Here is a 19,189-nt window from a genome sequence, read left to right as displayed (position 1 = left end):
GAAAAAAGATTAATCTAAGGAGCTCATTCTACTAAAGCTGTGAATATAAATACTGTCTATGACAAAGGGTGTCCTTTTAAACATAAAAATGATCGTGTAACTGATAATATCACTTTCTTCAGGTACTCAGAAAGAGATGCTTTATCAGCTATCCTGACATCCTCCAAAGAAGTTTCTTAAACTTGTTGTATTAATAATACATTGGTAAATCAGTAAGGTCTGCAGAACTAGGGTTTCCATAATAAACCTGACCATTGTAATTCAAGGCGAGTGATTTTTCACTTTGTGAATGTCTTTCTTCCTCTACCTTAGGACAGTGCTAAGATGAGAACACTGAATCAGAGAAGCTCAGAGAATACCATGTCCAAAATCAGGCCGAGTTTCTGGGAAGAAACTCATCAATTTCTTTTCGTATCTCCAATATCAGTTTTATTTCCCCATGCCCTTTGCTTTTGTGGTGCAGAACTGACACTTCAGAAGCCTCAGTTCTGCACCTTGACCAGAGGCTCAAAGGGCAAGTCAAATACCTTGTGAAAAGCCACAGGCCCTGGATCGCCAGGGAAGGCACAAAGACACAGGGCAGTGAGGAGTGTCGTAAGGGACATTTTGATCATTTCATGCATTTGTGGACATCCAGCTTTATGGCATGTGAAACACAACTAAGGGCAAAAACATACATCATTAATGATGCAAAACAGACCCCAAAGCAGAAGGAAAAAGAACAAGAAAACACAAGTCTGCAAGCCATACATAAGCAATGCAAATTTTAGATTATCAAGTCAGTAGACTGATAAATAACAGTACTGTTACAACCACGGTGGAATCACTATTATTAAATATGAAGCAGCATAGTGGAATGTAGCAGATAGTCAATACACATTAAGCAAAGGGATAATACATGTTAAAGAAGCTGCCACAGGAGGTTTGCTTAGCTTTACAAAGTGCATATGACCTTCACTTTATTGTGCTTTTACCTTCTCTTTCCTATCTGAATGGGGTTAGCGGCACAGCTTTGTTAAAATAGTGCATGGTACTGACTGTTAGTCAAGAGCAGGCTAGTATGTTTCTGATTGGAAAATTCTTATGGAGATGACAGTTTATGGTAATTAAGAAATAGGATCAGAGATTAAGTAAGCTACAAAAAAGCACAGTGTCTCTTAATGTGAATGTTTGTTGATCACAGCAGGATCAATAGAAATTTTGATTATTACTATAAGTCTAAACTCTACATTGCATCATGGTAACAGCTCAGTAGCTCTGCTGTTTCCAGGTAAACAGCAGCAACAGGTGGGTATGTGACAGGAGGCACCTCATCAAATGCAAACACACAGGCATACACACGTACATACACACAGACAGAGCAAACTGAAGTTGCTTTATTATTATTATTAAGAAATAGCTATGTAAGTGAATCTAGTCTCATGCTTGGGTAGGGAAATTTGCTGGTTTTCCTTTCGGATCTCAACTTACAAGGAAATTCTTAAAGTGCCCAGGGATATACAAAAACCTGACTATGACTTTGTTCTTCCTCCTTCACGTTCTTCTTGGCTTCAGCTGGCATATTAAAATAGCTTAGGACACCTTAACCCATCAATTCCTGTACCTTTTCACGCAGAGCCTTCTGCTTCATCTACAGAAGGTCTACTAAGCTCTAGCCTCTGTCCAATGAACCAACCCAAAATGAAGCAGAGGGGACCCCTGCATTGCTCCATGCGTCTTCCAACTCCAGATAAGGTGTTCAAGAGCCACGCAAGTCAGAGGTTAAAGGAAAGTGCTGAATTTCTTGCAAAGGACTAGTTTGCTCAAAGCCCATCTCTGGCAGGAAGTAACCAAAGAATAGACACCCCACAGGAGTTAAACCAGAGTCAGCAAAGAGACTGGCCCGTGAGGAAGCAAGGAGTTTCTGGAAGGAAAAGTGGAGAAGCTCCTTAGAATGGGGTATCCTCACTCCAGTAGCCTCAGCTGGTTTAAAGCAATGGGCCAGCTCCCTTGGCTGATTTTTTTTGCCAGGAGGTGGGGCTACCCCTCCCAGTCCTAAAGGGAACATGACAAATAAGATGCTGTGGAGAATCCCAGGGACAGGGGAGCCTGGTGGGCTGCCGTCTATGGGGTCGCACAGAGTTGGACATGACTGAAGCGACTTAGCAGCAGCAGCAGCAGCAAGATAAAAAGTACACAGATGACCTGGTCCATTTTCCTAGATTGTATCTGGAGACCTTCAGCTCCTTCACTGTAAAATATCTTATTTGAGGTATGGCTCAGAAATAATGCTATCACTGTGTAGAGTTAAAAAAAAAAAAAGAATCACTAGAATCATGGAATATTTAATGAGAAGTCAGCCCAGTTAAAACAATTCTTTAGTGATACCTAGAACCATTACATCAGAAGCTGTGGCAGCAGGTCTTGATTTTCTGTATTTTTAAAGTTCCCTGGGGGTAACAAGTGGAACTGTGTTAAGCTTCTATCCTCTGATGGTAATCAAATGTTCAGAAAAGATAAACTGAGTATTAATGTGTAAAGATACCCAAACAAGTGGCATGTGCCTAATGATCATTTTAATCTACCATCACAAAAAAAGTAAAATGCATCAGTACTTCTGCTTCACATGTAAAACCACCATACAGCCATTCTCTAAATGGCTAAAGTGGATAAGAATCCCAAGAATTTCAGTTGGTTGCTACATTAATATGGCAATATTTCACTAACATTTTCTAAGACTGAGGGTATCTAGGAGGCAATATAGCATAGTGATTAATGGCACATATTCAAAGCCTGGATTTGAATATCTAAAATTTTTTCAACATTGGTTTTTATTTATGAACAAATCAACATAAAATAAGTCCAGATGGCAGTGGGAGGAGCTGTGCTGCTGACCTGCTTACAAAGGAAGCATGTGGACAGTGAAATGGGTGCAATCAGACTTCAGCCTGGAGATCCCTTCCTTTCATCCACCTTAGGGTCTTTCTGACCTAAAGTTACTGGGCAAGCAAATTAACTTCCCTTTCTTTGGGATTCTTTATATAGTTGGGTTATGGTAAAGATCAAAAGAGGATGGATGTGTGGGAAATACTACTTATTGACATGCCCTAGGAACGCAACCATCAGTAGTTACCATTATTAACCACTGTTTTGGAACTAAGGGATGGAGGTTGGATGGAATGAAAACAGGAAATTCCTGAAAGTAAAATCTTAAAGAGAAAAAAAGAAGTCTTTGAGAAAGACTCTGCTTGAGCTTGATAACATGCTATAGGATCGAAAACTAGAAGTTTTCCATGACTAAGATCAAACCAGCAAATAAATATTTACAAATGAGGCTTTCTCATGTAGAAAAATCCCACAGAGCTGCCTCTACCAGGCATGAAAATATGCTCCAAATCTTACCAATGAAACAATAATATCATTAACCATCTTCAATTCAGCTTCACAGAGCTTCAGGCTATGGCACCACCTCTTCCTTTAACCCTAAGGCCTTGGTGATTTTTACTCTGACAGTTTTTCCTATATTAAGGTAACTACCCTCTAGTCAAGGCTATGGTTTTTCCAGTGGTCACGTATGGATGTGAGAGTTGGACTGTGAAGAAAGCTGAGTGCTGAAGAATTGATGCTTTTGAACCATGGTGTTAGAGAAGACTCTTGAGAGTCCCTTGGACTGCAAGGAGATCCAACCAGTCCATTATAAAGGAGATCAGTCTTGGGTGTTCTTTGGAAGGACTGATGCTAAAGCTGAAACTCCAGTACTTTGGCCAGCTCATGTGAAGAGTTGACTCACTGGAAAGGACTCTGATGCTGGAAGGGGTTGGGGGCAGGAGGAAAAGGGGACGACCGAGGATGAGATGGCTGGATGGTATCACCAACTCGATGGACGTGAGTTTGAGTGAACTCTGGGAGTTGGTGATAGACAGGGAGGCCTGGCGTGCTGCGACTCATAGGGTCGCAAAGAGTCGGACACGACTGAGCGACTGAACTGAACCAGACCCTCAGAACACTCAACATGTCTGCTAACTTGAACGTAATAGTAAGAGAAATACTAAGGGTCTCGCTTTCAACCAATAAAAGAATTTTGTATCCATATGGAGTTTCAGTAATGATCATTCATGAAATTAAACAGAAAACATGTTGGCTGATTCATAGCTGTCCGATTCTAAATTCATTTCATATTTCTTATTCTCCTGCATCACAGAAGACCCTATTCTGAAAAACTGTCATCACTGCCATTTAATTAAGCAAGTTAAAGTTAGACACACAAATGAAGGCTGCCTTCTTATTTACATTTTCAGCGCTTAATGATCCTTTTATAGTTTCAGCAGTACCTTAGGAAAACAACATCATTTTTCATACTTAAGTACACATTTCATTTCCTGATCAACAGGTTCCAGGGTAAGCACTGTTCTTCAGTAAATAGTCAATGCAGACCAGAGTAAGAAAGAAGAAGGTGTGAATTCTTTCCCCAACATTTCCACAGGTGATTTAAATGATTTATTTTAAGGTGTTTTTATAAATTGTTTCCCTAGCTATATCTAAAGTGACAATAGGAGAAAAGATTTTTTAAGTGAAAGACTTTTTTTTTATGAGAAATTAAACTACAATCAAGAAAGCTTCCAAGAGCTAAGTGGTAGTTTTAGGTTGAAATGTCCTGCTTTAAAAATAGAGTTGCAGATTTTTCAAAGGCTAAATTAGCAGGGGGAAAGCATGTGAGAATCTGCAAAATCACTGGGTCTCACTATGTCTACAGAATACCATTATTTTTGTGGCAGTCTCCTTTGTAGTTCATTCTTCTTGTTGATGAAAAATTATTTCTTAAGCAATTTCCATGGTGAAAAACCAAAGGGCTGTAAGCTATTTTGCCAATTTCAGGAAATATACAATGAAGGCAAATTAAGAAAAATGCTTATTCCTATCAGGCGTATCTGAAGTAAACAATGATTTCAAATAATTCTACTACTATCCTTCCTTAAATTACACAAGCATCATTCATTTAATAATCTACTCTCTGTAACTACTGATCCATAAACTTGAGAAATGGAATACTTCCTGCCATATCACTAACCAAGGATGTCACAGTGACTGGCAACTGCAGCCACCACGGGTGATGACCTGGTGAACCCTGGGGTATTCTCTTGAATACCTGCCATTCAGCAGCCATCAAACTGCAGTCACTCCTCATGGTGAGCCCTAAAGAAACTCAGGATGTGGAAACACAGGATACTGGCCCCAGATAGGTGAGGCACCTATCAATCGAATGAATTCAGTGAGCCCAGACTCTAGCATCTTCCCATACCTAGAAAAGCGCTAAATTCCTTAACTTGACATATCTGGTTTCTTTAAATTAACAGTAATCTTTTGCTGTCCCCAACTATCTGCCCTTTGTTACAAAACTCCTATATATCTTAGCCCCTCCCCTCACCTCCTCGGAACAATTTCCCAGAGATATCTGAGTCTCTGTGTCCCAGGCTACAGTCCTCATTTTGCCCCAAATAATACTTAACTCCCAACTCTCACATTGTGCAATTTTTTTCAACAAACTTATATTTATAAGTTGTTCTTAGGCTTTTCATATAAATAGATCTACTCCATACTTGTCTTATGCCAGATTATATAAATATGGATTGGGGTAGGAGGCATATTTTTACAAGTTAACAGTGGGCCTTATTGGCAAAAACATACCCTCAGAAGGAACAGTGGCAGATTAAATCATTAAAAGCATTTAACAAATATGGTTGATATAGATCAAGCAATGACAAACGGGAAGGAGAAAATGTGGGCAGGGTTTAGCAGAACATGAAGAAAGACAAGGGAAATTAGAAGAATCAAAATCCTGCACTTACAAGGTGGCCACCATTAAGAGGATGTTATAGCTGGTGGCAGTCCCTACTTCGTGGGGGTGGCTCGATTCGCCATGGCAGAGAGGCATGACAGCTCTCACCAAAGTCTCAGCAGAACGCTATCTTTAGATCTCATTTTAATGAGATTATACCATTATTCACTTATGGCAATGCTTCTCAAAGTTTAATACCCTTATGAATCACATGGGATATCTTATTACAAGGCAGATTCTTATTCAGAGGTCTGGGTTGGGGTTCAAGGATCTGCATTTCTAATAAGCTCCCAGGCATCTGCCAAGTGGATCACACTTGAGGTTGTAGAGCCTCACAACTCCTTTCAATATGGTTTTACACCACAGCTTGTTGGAGAGAACAGTAACTATCAGAGCAATGATTCTCAACTTGACTTTTACAGTAAAATCAGCCAGTAAAAGGGAAAAAAGTGCAGGTGTTAGTCACTCAGTCGTTTCCCACTCTTTGCAACCCCATGGACTGTAGCCTGCCAGGCTCCTCTGTCCATGGGATTCTCCATGCAAGAACAGTGGAGTGGGTTGCCATTTCCTTCCCAGGGATCAACCAGGGGATTCACAAAATTTGTACACCCAGGTCCCTTCAAGATCAAAACACTCAGAATTCCTAAGATGACCCTAGGCATCTTGTTTTCACTAATACTTCCCAGGTGATTCAAATATGTAGGCTTTGAGAAAAACCACCAACATAAAAGTAGGGCCTTCAATGTTATGTAACTGTAAGTAGCCCATACATAAGAGAATCATTTTGGGAGGGTAAAGAGAAGTCAAAATTTAGTCAAGTAACTACTGAAAATAGCCAGCCTTGTTTAGGAACCTATGCAACCTTGTGGAAGCCTGTCTTTTGTTCTGATCTTCAGTCGTTGTTTGTAGTGAACTGAGGCACAGTATTCCCTTCATAAAAAGATCTATTTTAAAGATAAAAGGCAAGATCAATGCTGTGTCTGCAGAGTGCTCACCCAGGGAGTGGTCTGGATGAAGGGAGGGGCAGCCCCTGGGAGGATTACCACCAACTTCCATGAGGTAAATGTTAAGGGTCCCTGTAAGTAGCTCTTCCATGACCAGACTATGAAACACGTTCTATAGGATGTAGAGACTGAAAGCTCAGGCACGCCAACCAGTCTTGCTTCCCGGTTCTTTCACTTCCTAGGTGTGTGGCTTGGAAAGTTAGTGGATCTCTCTCTGTACCAGCTGCCTTATCCGTAAAACATGGATAATCAATAGCTCCTGCTTCACAGTACTGTTGTACAGTTTATATGATTTAATACAGGGAAAATTCTTAGAATGGTGCCTCGCAGAGAGTAAGCACTGCTGCTGCTGAGTCGCTTCAGTCGTGTCCGACTCTGTGCGACCCCACAGATGGCAGCCCACCAGGCTCCCCCGTCCCTGGGATTCTCCAGGCAAGAATACTGGAGTGGGTTGCCATTTCCTTCTCCAATGCATGAAAGTGAAAAGTGAAAGTGAAGTTGCTCAGTCGTGTCCGACTCCTAGCGACCCCATGGGCTGCAGCCTACCAGGCTCCTCCGTCCATGGGATTTTCCAGGCGAAAGTACTGGAGTGGGGTGCCATCGCCTTCCCTGAGAGTGAGCACTAAATACGTATTAAAAGCAGCCATGTAACACTTTGAGTATAGGCACTTGTCTCTTTTTTATATTATTTATTTATTTTTGGCTGTGCTGGGTCTTCACTGCTGTGCGGGCTTTCTCTAGCTATGACAAGCGGGGCTTACTCCACAGTGGCAGTGCATGGCATTTCTCGTTGCAGTGGCTTCTTCTCTTGTTGCAGAGCATGGGCGCTAGGACATTCAGGTTCAGTAGTTGTGGCATGTGGGCTCAGTAGTTGCAGCTCCCAGGCTCTAGAGCAGAGGCTCGATAGTTGTGGGCTTAACTGCTCTGTAGCACATGAGATCTTCCTGGACCTGGGATCGAACCCATGTCTCCTGCGTTAGCAGGTGGATTCTTTATCACTGAGCCACCAGGGAAGCCCCCTGTAGTTATCTCTTGTCACTACAAGTGATGTTATGCTTTCAAGCCTCCTCAGAATGATCAGTTCTGAGAGGGAATGGACACAGCAAGCAGTGAACCCGGAACTCTCAGCTAATACCTGATGGAAGTACACTGAGTTGCAGTGTACAAGCCTGGTGGATAAAAGATCCACTGTTCTCAGCAGGAGAAGTTTCCAGGGTGTTTCCATTACTGGCTTTTGATCGGGGCTCCTGGATTAAGTGAGGCCCCAGCACTGGCACCTGCCTGCTCGTGGTGCTCCTGGATGACTGCCTCTCTTGGCAGACTGGCGTGTAGACATCCTCCCCCAGGGACTGGCCAGCTGCAAGAGCTGGATTCTTACTCCCCTGAACTTGGTGTCCATGCCAGGTCCAGGCTAGCACAGAGGAGCTATTCCGCACACTGCCATTTATCAAAAGCACTTTGAAGTGGTGATGATTATGGTCCTTACAAAGCAGTCTCCATCCCCCTGCTGATGCTGGACAATCTGCCCCTGTGTCCAGTCACCAGAGAGGAGTTGAGCATCGAAGTTAGGCTTGGGGGAACCTGCAGTCTCGGCTGTTAAGGTCCAGCATAGGCAGGGAGGTGGTAGGACCTTCTGGTGGGTCTGTACGAGAGGCACAGCCTAAAAACATCCTCTGGAACCCTGCACACTGTCAAGGGAGGACCCCCACTATCAAATACTGGATGAAAAGTTTCCTTTTATGATCCTTACCAAGTCCTTCCTTCAGAGGAATACAGTCCCAAGCCCCCATCCTGAACTAGAAGTCAGAGCTAGCACTGGAAGTGAGGCATTTTTCTGCAAAGGTCTGACCCCTGCTTTGGGACCATCAAGCTGATGTTCTGCTGGGAACTCTTCAAACTGGGGGATCTCAGTGGGCTGCAGGTAGGACAAGAAGGTGGGGGAAGTCAGCTTGCTACTGTGGTCTCAGGAAGCTAGCCCCATCGATAACCCATCCCTTTAGGGTCCTGGCCTGATCACCATTATTTAGCGGAAGCCTGGATGTCGTCAATTTGCTGTTCCAGAAAAGCAGGAGCTAACCTTGACCTGGCATTTACTACATGGCCGCCTGCACTGAAAGCTTTTTACATGGGTTCTATTTTTCTTGTCTAACTGGCACAACCACACAATGTGAGATAGCGAGACAGGTGCTGTTAGCATTGCTTTTACACACAGAACAAACACAAACCCAGGGAGGTATCCAAGGCAACCCTGCTGGGAGGTAGGAGAGCCAGGATTTATATCCAAACATAGTGAGTCTCCGGAGCCCACGCTCTCACCACCACGCTCAATGCCTTTATTTGTATATTGCTCTTGGGTTGAGATTTTTTTTTAAATTATTTTTTCTTTACAGGTTCTTATAGAGACCAGTGTGTGTGTGTGTGTGTGAGAGAGACCACTGTGTTTTGATGTGTCATTCTATCTAGAAAGGCCTGCTGAGTCTCTACTTTGGCTTCCAGATCCCCACTGAGAACACCCTTGACTTGGGTGGCCCATAGCAGTGTGAGTCTGCTGTTCAGGAATTGTTGGGCTGGCCAAAACATTAATTTGGTCAGTGAATCTGTTGTTTAATAAAGTTCTTGCTGCAAATGAAAACTGTGTCCTTTATTTTTACATAAACCCCAATGAACTTTTTGACCACGACTAGATACATAACACATCTTTTCAGATTCTCATTCAAAAACCCTGTGAGTATGATAAAGGCACCCGCCCTCTCAAAGGGAGCTTGGGAACCCCTGGTGGCCTGCGCAGTCCTGAGGGTCCTACAACAGCCTGTCTTTCTTCCCTACCTCCCTCCTCGGCAGGTGATGGGCTGGGCAGTGAGTGATATGCTGCATCTCCTGTCTTGTCCTTCATACAGCAAAGAACCAACAAGCATCCTACATGCCAATTCTGTTTCTTGCTCTGATCAAACACTACATTTGTCATTTTAAAAGCAAACCAGTGTGGGGTATCTAAAATAGTTACACCCCTAGAAACAGAGAATAGAATGGTGACTGCTGGGGGGCCAAGGGGAAAGGGAGATGGAGAGTTACTGTTCAACGTGTATAAAGTTTCAGTTATGCAAGATGAGCACGTTCTAGAGTTCTGCTATACAACACTGCACTATGGTCAATGTTCCTGAGTTGTACACTTCAAAGTGTGTTAAGATCTCATGTTAAAGGTTCTTATCACAGCTAGTTTTTTTTTAAAAAACCCAAACCTACAAATGATAAGATCACTCACTGGTATCTCTTAAAATTCAACTAAAAATACTGACAGCTATTCTATTTATTTAGTTATATAGAGTGAAACATACAAATATGGTAATGAAAAATATTCTTTCTACCTACCTAAATACACATTTGAGAACTGATTCATATTGTAGTGAGGGGTCAGCTGTCTATTTTTCTTTTGACTGACATATAAAATGACCTACCTGCTCAAAAATAATTTTCTCAATTTTCAGTCAATGCCACACAATACCACAAAAGATCAGGCATCAGTCATAAATCCTACTCATGATTTCACTGTGTATGAGGAGGAATATATTAATTAGCTTGACTGTGGCAATTATTTCACAATGTATATGCATATCGAAACATTGAACATTTTGCAGATTATACCTCAATGATGAGAAAAAGAGGAAAAAGAGAAAACATGTACAAAGTGCTAAGCATCTACCTGGAATACTCAGTAAATGGTAATCATTACTGTTTAAAAAAATACCATGACTGCTGACAGCTAGGTTTTCTTTTTTGCATAATTTCAGAGTTCAGAATATCATTGGCTCATTGAGGTCTGCATGTGTACTCTTGTCAGAACACACAAATCCTGAAGATATCCTTTCCAAGAGGTGGAAGGAAATTTATTTTAAGTATATTAAAGTATGGCTTTGGAATGATGCCGTGTCCAAAAGCCAAAGTCATACGCCAGACATTCAGGAAGCCAAGCTTTCTGTTGGACATACTCTTGGGAGTGCTGAAGGTACACATTACTCTAGGCTGCAATACAGATGGAAAAGAGAAGGTTTTCCAACGATTGTTATAAAATGCGTTCATCAGAGTTTAGGAGACAGGGATGCAACTGAATCAATAAACATCGTCCCTAAATCTCATACTTGGTTTTTTAAAACCTATTTTTTTAAAAGATCAAATCCTCTTCAATTAATCTTAGGAAAAATAGTGAGTGTAATACGTAGGTATAGCAGTGCCAGGAGAACCAGTACTGTTATTTCCATGGTTAAAGCCTCAGGTCAAGCAAACCAGAGCATGCAGAGCACTGACAGAGTGGCCCACAGAGCCTGCTTCCCACAGATCAACTCCTTAGTGAAAATTCCCCACAGTAATGATCAGAGAAGGGCTCACCCCACTGCTGCAGCTCAGCTCCACCCCGGCATTTTTCCCAGGTGGGGGTAAAGCAGCTGTGAGCAGACAGCACAAACAAGCAACGCTTGAGGGTCGAGGGGAGCGAGTACTTACCTCTGCGATCTTCAGCACTGCACTCCCATTCAGGTCAAAGGTTGGAGTGTAGGTTATGCAGAGTAAAACCTTTAACAGCCACGAAGTAGGGAAGGAAGAAAAAGATAAGGGGTTAGAATTCTAGAAATAAATTTCCATTTCGCATGCCACTTATGCAGTCTTGTTTTATGACTTTTTTGCTCTTTGCTTTATTTCATGTTTGTTTCTATTCCACTCACTGCTCTCTAATTAGTGGTCACACATTGCCCAATAAAATAGAGACTAATAAAGTAAAGGCTGAAAACTTCTCCCCAAGGAAAGAACCATTCTAAGACTGGCCAGAGATGGCTTTCCTCAACAACTCCAGGAGGTCTGTCTAGTAATAAAGAAAATCAGGCTCAGTGCTAGGTCCTGAACATGAATTACCTAAATTGATTTTTTAGTGTCATTACTACTGGCCTCATTTTACCAGTAAGGAAACTGAAGCTCAAAACCATTAAATAAGCCCAAAGTCACAGAGGTACCAGCTACAGAGCTCAATCTGAACCCAAGTAATCTGACCCTATGCCCTGCCGACTATGTAATACTGTCTCTATATCTTTCTAGACTCAAGTATCACTATATTTTTCTGTTCCTGTCACTTCTCAGATCCACATGGGATTAGACAGTCTTTTATAGGCACTTTCTTCTTTCTTCCTTTACTTCCCTCAGAACACTGCCCGGGGCTTATTTATTAGTCCCAAGTTCCCCCTATTCTCCAAGTTACATAGACAATGAGTTGATGACATTTACAAGATCTTTAAGGGCTATTAAAAATCCCACTTTCTACTTGTAGAGCTATTAGGGAATAGATCAATAGAAGCTCAGGGCATTTTAAGAATTGCTGCTAATTTTAGATAAGAGGCTAGCCTCTCCCCTGTCCATTTGGCTTCTGATGGTGCACATTATCTTGCTGGTGGTCTCAGACGAGAAATTGCTGGTGTCTGCTCCTCTATCCCCAAACCCTACAGCCATGTCTGGTCTGCAGCTCCGTTCATCAGTGGCAGCCTCAGAGGACGTTTCTCATCTGGTTCTCCCTAACTCATGAAAGAGCAACAAAGCCTGGCATATTTGCCTAAATCAGGACATACTGCTCGTCAGCACATCAAAAAGCAAACTGTCCCATGGAACAAAGAACCTCTTAGTTACTAGCCAGGCTGGCCCTAGGAACAGTCACACCTTCAGAGAAAGCAAATAGGTATATAATTAAAGAAGGAAAAAGGGAATTCTTGCCAATTTTAGTCACAAGGTTAGGTAACTTCACTGTGGGTCTGCTCCTCCATCTTTTGCTCCTTAGGGCACCTGATAGCCAAGAGTCAACTCCAGATAAAAAGCATCTGAAAGCCACGCTGGCTGAGAAAGAGGCATTGTGGGAAATACTACCCCATGGCCTCATGGGAAATGGCTTTCTTTTGTGTGATGATGGGGTCAGGGTCTGGCATGCAAGAAGGGATGAAAGCTGAGGACGCCAATGCCACCAGGTCCTAATTTGGCCTGGGGACAGGCCATGTCTTCTAGTGGCTCTGTACTTGATGGTACCTCTGCCTGACACCCTCCTGTCCTCCATTCTTCCCATGCTTGTTCCTCACATGGGTCATCTGTTGGCTTCTTTGCAGTCTCAGCTCAAATGTCACCCCCTCAGGCATGTGGCCCTCCCTGAACAGACACTCTGAAATGGCCTCTCGCACAGCTTCTTGTTTCACCTGCTTCAGAACAAGCACCAGTTTCATAAATTACTGGTTATAATCTTTCCATCAGACTATAACATCCACTGGGCATCTGAAAGGTCCTCAAGGCTTTCTCATATGAGGCTTTCTTACTATGATTTCTTATTGCCATGAATGGCTTCTCTTTCTTGAGATATTTCTTTTTTCTATGCCATGTTTCATGGCGGGTAAGTAGGGGGTATGAGAGAGTGCCTGGTGAAAGTGGTGGTCTGGAGAGGTAAATTGGCCCATCTGGGCTCTTGGCTTTTTAACTATTTACAATGGAATATTACCTAGACATAAAAAGAATGAAATAATGACATTTGCAACATGGAAGGACCTACAGCCCATCATATTGAGTGAAGTGAGTCAGAGAAAAATAAAATTATATGATATCACTTATATGTAGCATCTAAAGAAATGGTACAAATGAATCTATTTACAAAACAGAAGCTGAGTCACAGATGTTGAAAATAAACTTGTGGTTACTGAGGGGAGAGACGGGGAAGGGATCTATTGGGAGACTGGGACTGACATATACACATATATACAGAATAGATAATTAATAAGGACCAACCGAATAGCACAGGAACTCTATTCAATATTCTGTAATGACTTATATGGGAACAGAATCTAAAAAATAGTAGATATGAATGTGTAACTGACTTGCTGCGCTGTACAACAGACATTAACAACACTGTAAATCACTATACTCCAATAAAAAAATTAATTAAGAAACAAAAAATAATATTATTTATAGGACCAACAATCAACTTCCTGCCTTCCATTGTTCTGTGCATTCAGACAAGGTGCACAAGGGTAGATCTGGAAAGAAGTTTTCAAAAATCAACCCAGTTTTCTGTGAGCAGGCGCTGCTTTTTACAACAGTGGCTGGAGGAAGTGGGAGCAGAGTCTATGGTAAGATCTTCAAGAAGTTCACTGAGTTGGCCTATTTGCTAATCAAGCTTAGCAGGTGAACAAGGAGACTGGACTCTCTCTACTACAGGGAAGCCAGCAAGTGTAGAGGGAGGCTCTTTGCAACAGTCTGAAGGAAGCTGAGGACCTCTGCACCCAGCCAAGGCTGATCCTGTTCAAAAGATCTTTGGAAAAAGGCTCTTCACACCTAATGTCTGGCCACTAAAAACCAAAGACTCACTGAATTCTATGCAAAAACTAAAAACAAGAAAAATGATGAAAGCGAAGCACATTAATGAAGCTGGCTCCTTAAGCTCAGGCAGCCTGCTTTGCTGGAAGCAGAGGAGGTTTTAACTCCAGGGCTGATGGTGCCCCTGGCCCCCCGTGACATATAAAGACAAGAGACGTAAAGAGCTCCAGTGTCTAGCAAGGATGGCGCAGCAGACAGAAGTGACTTGTTGAAAATGATCCGTGGAGAAACCCAATGCCTGCAAGCACTAATTCACTGGATTCAAACACAGACCGGGTGTAGGAAATTTAGGGCAACAGCAAATTAATTTAAACTGTCTGCCTTCCATTGCATAATGAAAGGGTAAGTAGCTTAGATTCATATTCTGAGCACGTTGGCCTCAAGGCAAACAGGAGCACCTAAATATTGAGGGCAGTTCCGTTAAAAATACATTCCTCACAGGGTCATTAAAGCATATTGACTACATTATCACGAACAGCAGGAACTTGAGTGATAGGCGGTGTCTTGCAATCGAGCTTGCTGGTACTGCCTCCATAAAGAAGCCAAGAGGATGCAGAAAGCAGGCGGGGGAAACCTTCCACAAAAAGGGAAAGATCCTTACAGAGGGTAATGAAAATCCCAATAATTAAAAAACAATAACTGAATGGCTACTATGTACAAGAAACAATTCTTCAAATAAAAACGTGCATAGAAACAAACCCTGGAGAAAAAAGACGAGACTGGAAAGGAGAATGAGAAGCTGATTTATTGCAAGCCCTGGGCACGAGTGATAAGAATCTGGAGATGTAGCCACATGAGGAACAGAGAGAGAAGTGGATTGATAATGATGACAAGTACAAGATCACAGGTATGCGCCTCTGATCAGGAAAACCCTGGATTAATTCCCTCCCAAGGGCACCTAATCATCAAGATTAAAGTTCTCCCATCAGGCTCATACTGCCTTGTGATTGTGATCATGACAGAGCAGGGGCTGTGAGGTCAGGGTCAAAACATAAGTGTTTTAGTAACATGATTGTGGCATGTAATTTAATATTCAATTGCTGCGACTTTGCCTACGTCCTCTAGCTCTTTATCTTTAAAATTCCCATCCTACCTCCTAAGGATATTTAGAGGAAAAATTAGTTAAATGACTTTTTTTAAAAAAAAGAGTACATTCAATATATGTATCTCCAGGATGTTTTCTCATAGAGATTAATAAACAAGTCTTCATTTGATGGAACTCATGGCAGCCATTTCAATGTAAATTACATACATTTTAAGTGAAAAAAAATTAGATTATCCACATTCAAAATCATAAATCTTTCCTATTATATATCACTGCCCCCATTCCTATGGTCCAAAGCCCTCATCATCTAATCCAGCTCCACTTTCTCTCTCCTTAGTGTTTTCTCTTTCAGGTCCCAAATCAATTCAAGGAATATTCGCCAAGGTTCTAATTGCTGTGGGGTCACAAATACAAAGCAAACACCATTTCTACCATAAAAAAAACCTCACAACCTACTGGGCAAATGAATGCTTGTACAACTATCCTTCATGGCTGACTTAGTAAGTGCTACTGCAACCATGAGGCATATAATAGTTTTGAAGGTTACAAGACATATCAGTTTTGGAGAACAGAATCACAGATGAGATAATGTGAGCAAAGCACTGATGCAGGAGAAAAAAGGGAGGGACAGATGTACCAAGCAAAGGAAATGGTGAGAATAAAGGAATGAGGTGTGAAGGCAGAGGCTGGAGATGATGCTAAAAAGGATAGCAGGAACCTTATTACACATCAACTTAAATGCCCCTTTTAAGTGTTTTGCACATATTATTTTAGGGCTGGTCAGGGCAACAAATCACAACTAAAACTAGATGTACTGAGGGAAACTGGAAATCAGGGTGATAAAGCAGACAATATGACGTAGATGAATTAAAGACAGATCCTAGTCATTCCAATGGCAATGAATTAACTGGAGTGCATTTGTTGAAGGAATGCAGGGAATTCGCAAATAGAAAGCAATGGTCACTCATACATGAAATCTGGGTGCCATCCAATCACTGTTCTGCCCACTGATTCTCTTCTAATTCTAGTCAATCTGGTTGAAATCTCTCGTATTCCCCTATATTTCATAAAGCTTTATATTAGATACCAATAAAGTAACATGCTTTAGAGAAGATAAACCTTGTTCAAAAATCCATCACATAAAACATTACAGATGTGGTCATCCCAGAATGGGTAGATCTGGAGAAGTTTGGATACACCACTTAAAATCTGCATGCCCTCGGCATCTCCGACTAATACAAGCTCCTTAGTAGTGAGGTCTAACTTTCTGATGCCCACCATGTTTACAGCACCATGTAGGGCTCTGGGAGGTGTGGCGAGTTCCAGTCTAAGCTCAATCCCTCCTGTGCATTGTCCACAGGAGTAATCAACCTCACAGAATTTCAGTGGGACTTGCAAATGCGTACACATTACTGTAAAATGTGTTGAGAGTGTGATAAGACAGCTTGGCAGCGCAAAAGGAAATTGTTCTGAGAATCCAAACGTCAGATCCAGGTGGTATGACTGGCAAAATCCAGGTGGTGTGACTGTGACAGCTTGTGCAACCACATAGGTAATGATACTAGAGTTTCAGATGATCTGGTTAGAGCAACGAGAATTTAGGAAGCCCCCATTCAGGATGTCCAGCTATTTGGCAGGACCTTCAGGCAGGGCAGGGAGAAAATCACCTCTACAAACTAAAGGGCATCTCTGATGAGACTTATAGAACATCTGTCACTCCCTGCTCTGAGAAATTTTTTTTTTTTTTTTTTTTTGCATTCAACACAGTAACTGGTAACATGTACCATTTCTGGGTCCAAGAGCTCACTTCTGTTAAAGTTGTATATAAGTCCTCTACAGGACCATTTCCAGGGGACGCAGGAGTAAAGAAATGATTCTTAAAGTTACTGGATAGCAACTGCATGCCACTTCACCTCTACCTTGGGCTGCATTACTTGGGCTGCCATTCTTTTATTACATAAATACTCACTGAGGTGTGATGCATTAATGGTCAGATACAGTATTAGGTATTGGGTGCACAGGAGGAAATTTTAAAAAGATGTCTTGATGATCCCTGAGCTCCATAAAGCTAACATTGGGTTTTGAAGACAGTAACAAAATAAGGGATTACAATAAATTGTGAGGAGTTGTTATGACTGAGAAAATACACTGTATTGTGAAGAGTGTTATCAGGGTCTAACAATATAGTACATTTGTAATGCTATACTCATCCTTAACAGAACTCTAAGTTTAATATGTTGTAATCAACAACCTCAGATATGCAGAAGGTACACCCTTATGGCAGAAAGCGAAGAGAAACTAAAGAGCCTCTTGATGAAGAAGAAAGAGGATAGTGAAAAAGCTGGCTTAAAACTCAACACTCAAAAACTAAGATCATGGCCTCCAGTCCCATCACTTCATGGCAAACAGATGGGAAGCAAATGGAAATAGTGGCAGATTTTATTTTCTTGGGCTCCAAAATCACTGCTGACAGTGACTGCAACCATGAAATTAAAAGACACTTGCTCCTTGGAAGAAAAGCTATGACAAATCTAGACAATGTATTAAAAAGCAGAGACATCACTTTGCTGAGGTCAGAATAGTCAAAGCTATAGTTTTTCCAGTAGTCATGTATGATTGTGAGAGCTGGACCATAAAGAAGGCTGAGCACTGAAGAACTGACGCTTTTGAACTGTTGTGCTGGAGAAGACTCTTGAGAGCCCCTTGGACAGCAAGGAAATCCAACCAATCAATCCTAAAGGAAATCAGTCCTGAATATTCATTGGAAAGACTGATGCTGAAGCTCCAGTACTTTGGCTACCTGATGTGAAGAGCTGACTCATTACAAAGGACTCTGATTGCTGGGAAAGATTGAGGGCGAGAGGAGAAGAAAGCAACAGAGGATGAGATGGTTGGTTGGATAGCATCATTGACTCAATGGACATGAATTTGAGCAAACTCCAGGAGATAGTAAAGGACAGGGAACCCTGGCCATCCTGCAGTCCATGAGGTTGCCAAGAATCGGACATGACTTAGCAACTGAACAACAACGCATATAATTAAGGAATGAAAAACACAGGGAGGAAGACAAGGAGACCATCAAGAAGTGAGTTTATTTGGGAGAGTCAACCTACTAAGGCACAGCTGGAACAGGGAGGCATGCTGAATGAACAAGGAACCTTCTTTCCCTCTTTCTCAAGCCATTAAATATACATAAAGTACTTAATTTATACATATATACTTTGAGGTGGTGGTAGTTTCACTTTTCCAAATATCAGATGTTATTTATAAGTCAAACCAAGTAACCTACTGTAGCTCAAAAAAGTAACTCAGAATTTGAGTCCAGCCCACAGAGGCCTTATCCTTCCCTTGCTTGGAGAGAACTCTGGAAACCCTTGATGCCAGGCACATTTCAAACCCCAGCTCTGGTTCTGGCTGAAAATTTAGCTGTGTTACTTAATGTACATTGCCTTCTGGACTCTCATGTATATTGGCTTAAAAATTCATACACTTAAACATATTTGCATAATTCCTTTTCTTGAGAAACAGCCCAGTTCTTTTTTCTCCTCTGTCAAATTCAGCAAAAACAAAGGTGGAAAATTCAGTGATAAGGACAGAAAACTGACATCAAACGATTGTCTCTTGGGTGTAGGGCTTGTCCACCTCCTGGGAATGTAGCCTGATGAGTATGAACTGCTGGAAGTGTACCCCAGACGTGAATAGAAACACATTTTTTTCCCTTACAGTCCAAGTACAAACAACACAGCAGGCTCAGTCTTCTGCAGACAGCAGAATGCAGAATACACGTCTTTAGAGAGCACGGGGTCAGGTGCCACAACAGTCAACAGAGAATTTTAGAGGACATCTTATCATCTAAATTTAAAATGTGGATGTCAAAGACACGCATTTTTTTTCTTATCTTGATCAAATTTGCTCAACCTCAGCACTATTGACATTTTG

The 19,189-nt window shown here is 41.8% G+C and overlaps 1 protein-coding gene across 1 annotated transcript in view; it reads right to left on the bottom strand.

Moving 5' to 3' along the window:
• Nucleotides 1-19,189, bottom strand: part of ARFGEF3 (ARFGEF family member 3) — a 169,742-nt gene that overhangs the window by 87,835 nt on the left and 62,718 nt on the right. Inside the window, exon 5 of the mRNA XM_068985407.1 lies at nucleotides 11,317-11,385. Coding sequence (XP_068841508.1) covers nucleotides 11,317-11,385 — 69 coding nt within the window. The remainder of the gene's footprint in view (nucleotides 1-11,316; nucleotides 11,386-19,189) is intronic.

The sequence above is a fragment of the Capricornis sumatraensis genome, chromosome 13 (genome assembly GCF_032405125.1).
Source record: "Capricornis sumatraensis isolate serow.1 chromosome 13, serow.2, whole genome shotgun sequence".
Taxonomy (NCBI): Eukaryota; Metazoa; Chordata; class Mammalia; order Artiodactyla; family Bovidae; genus Capricornis; species Capricornis sumatraensis.
This window is presented reverse-complemented; position numbering and strand designations above follow the sequence as displayed.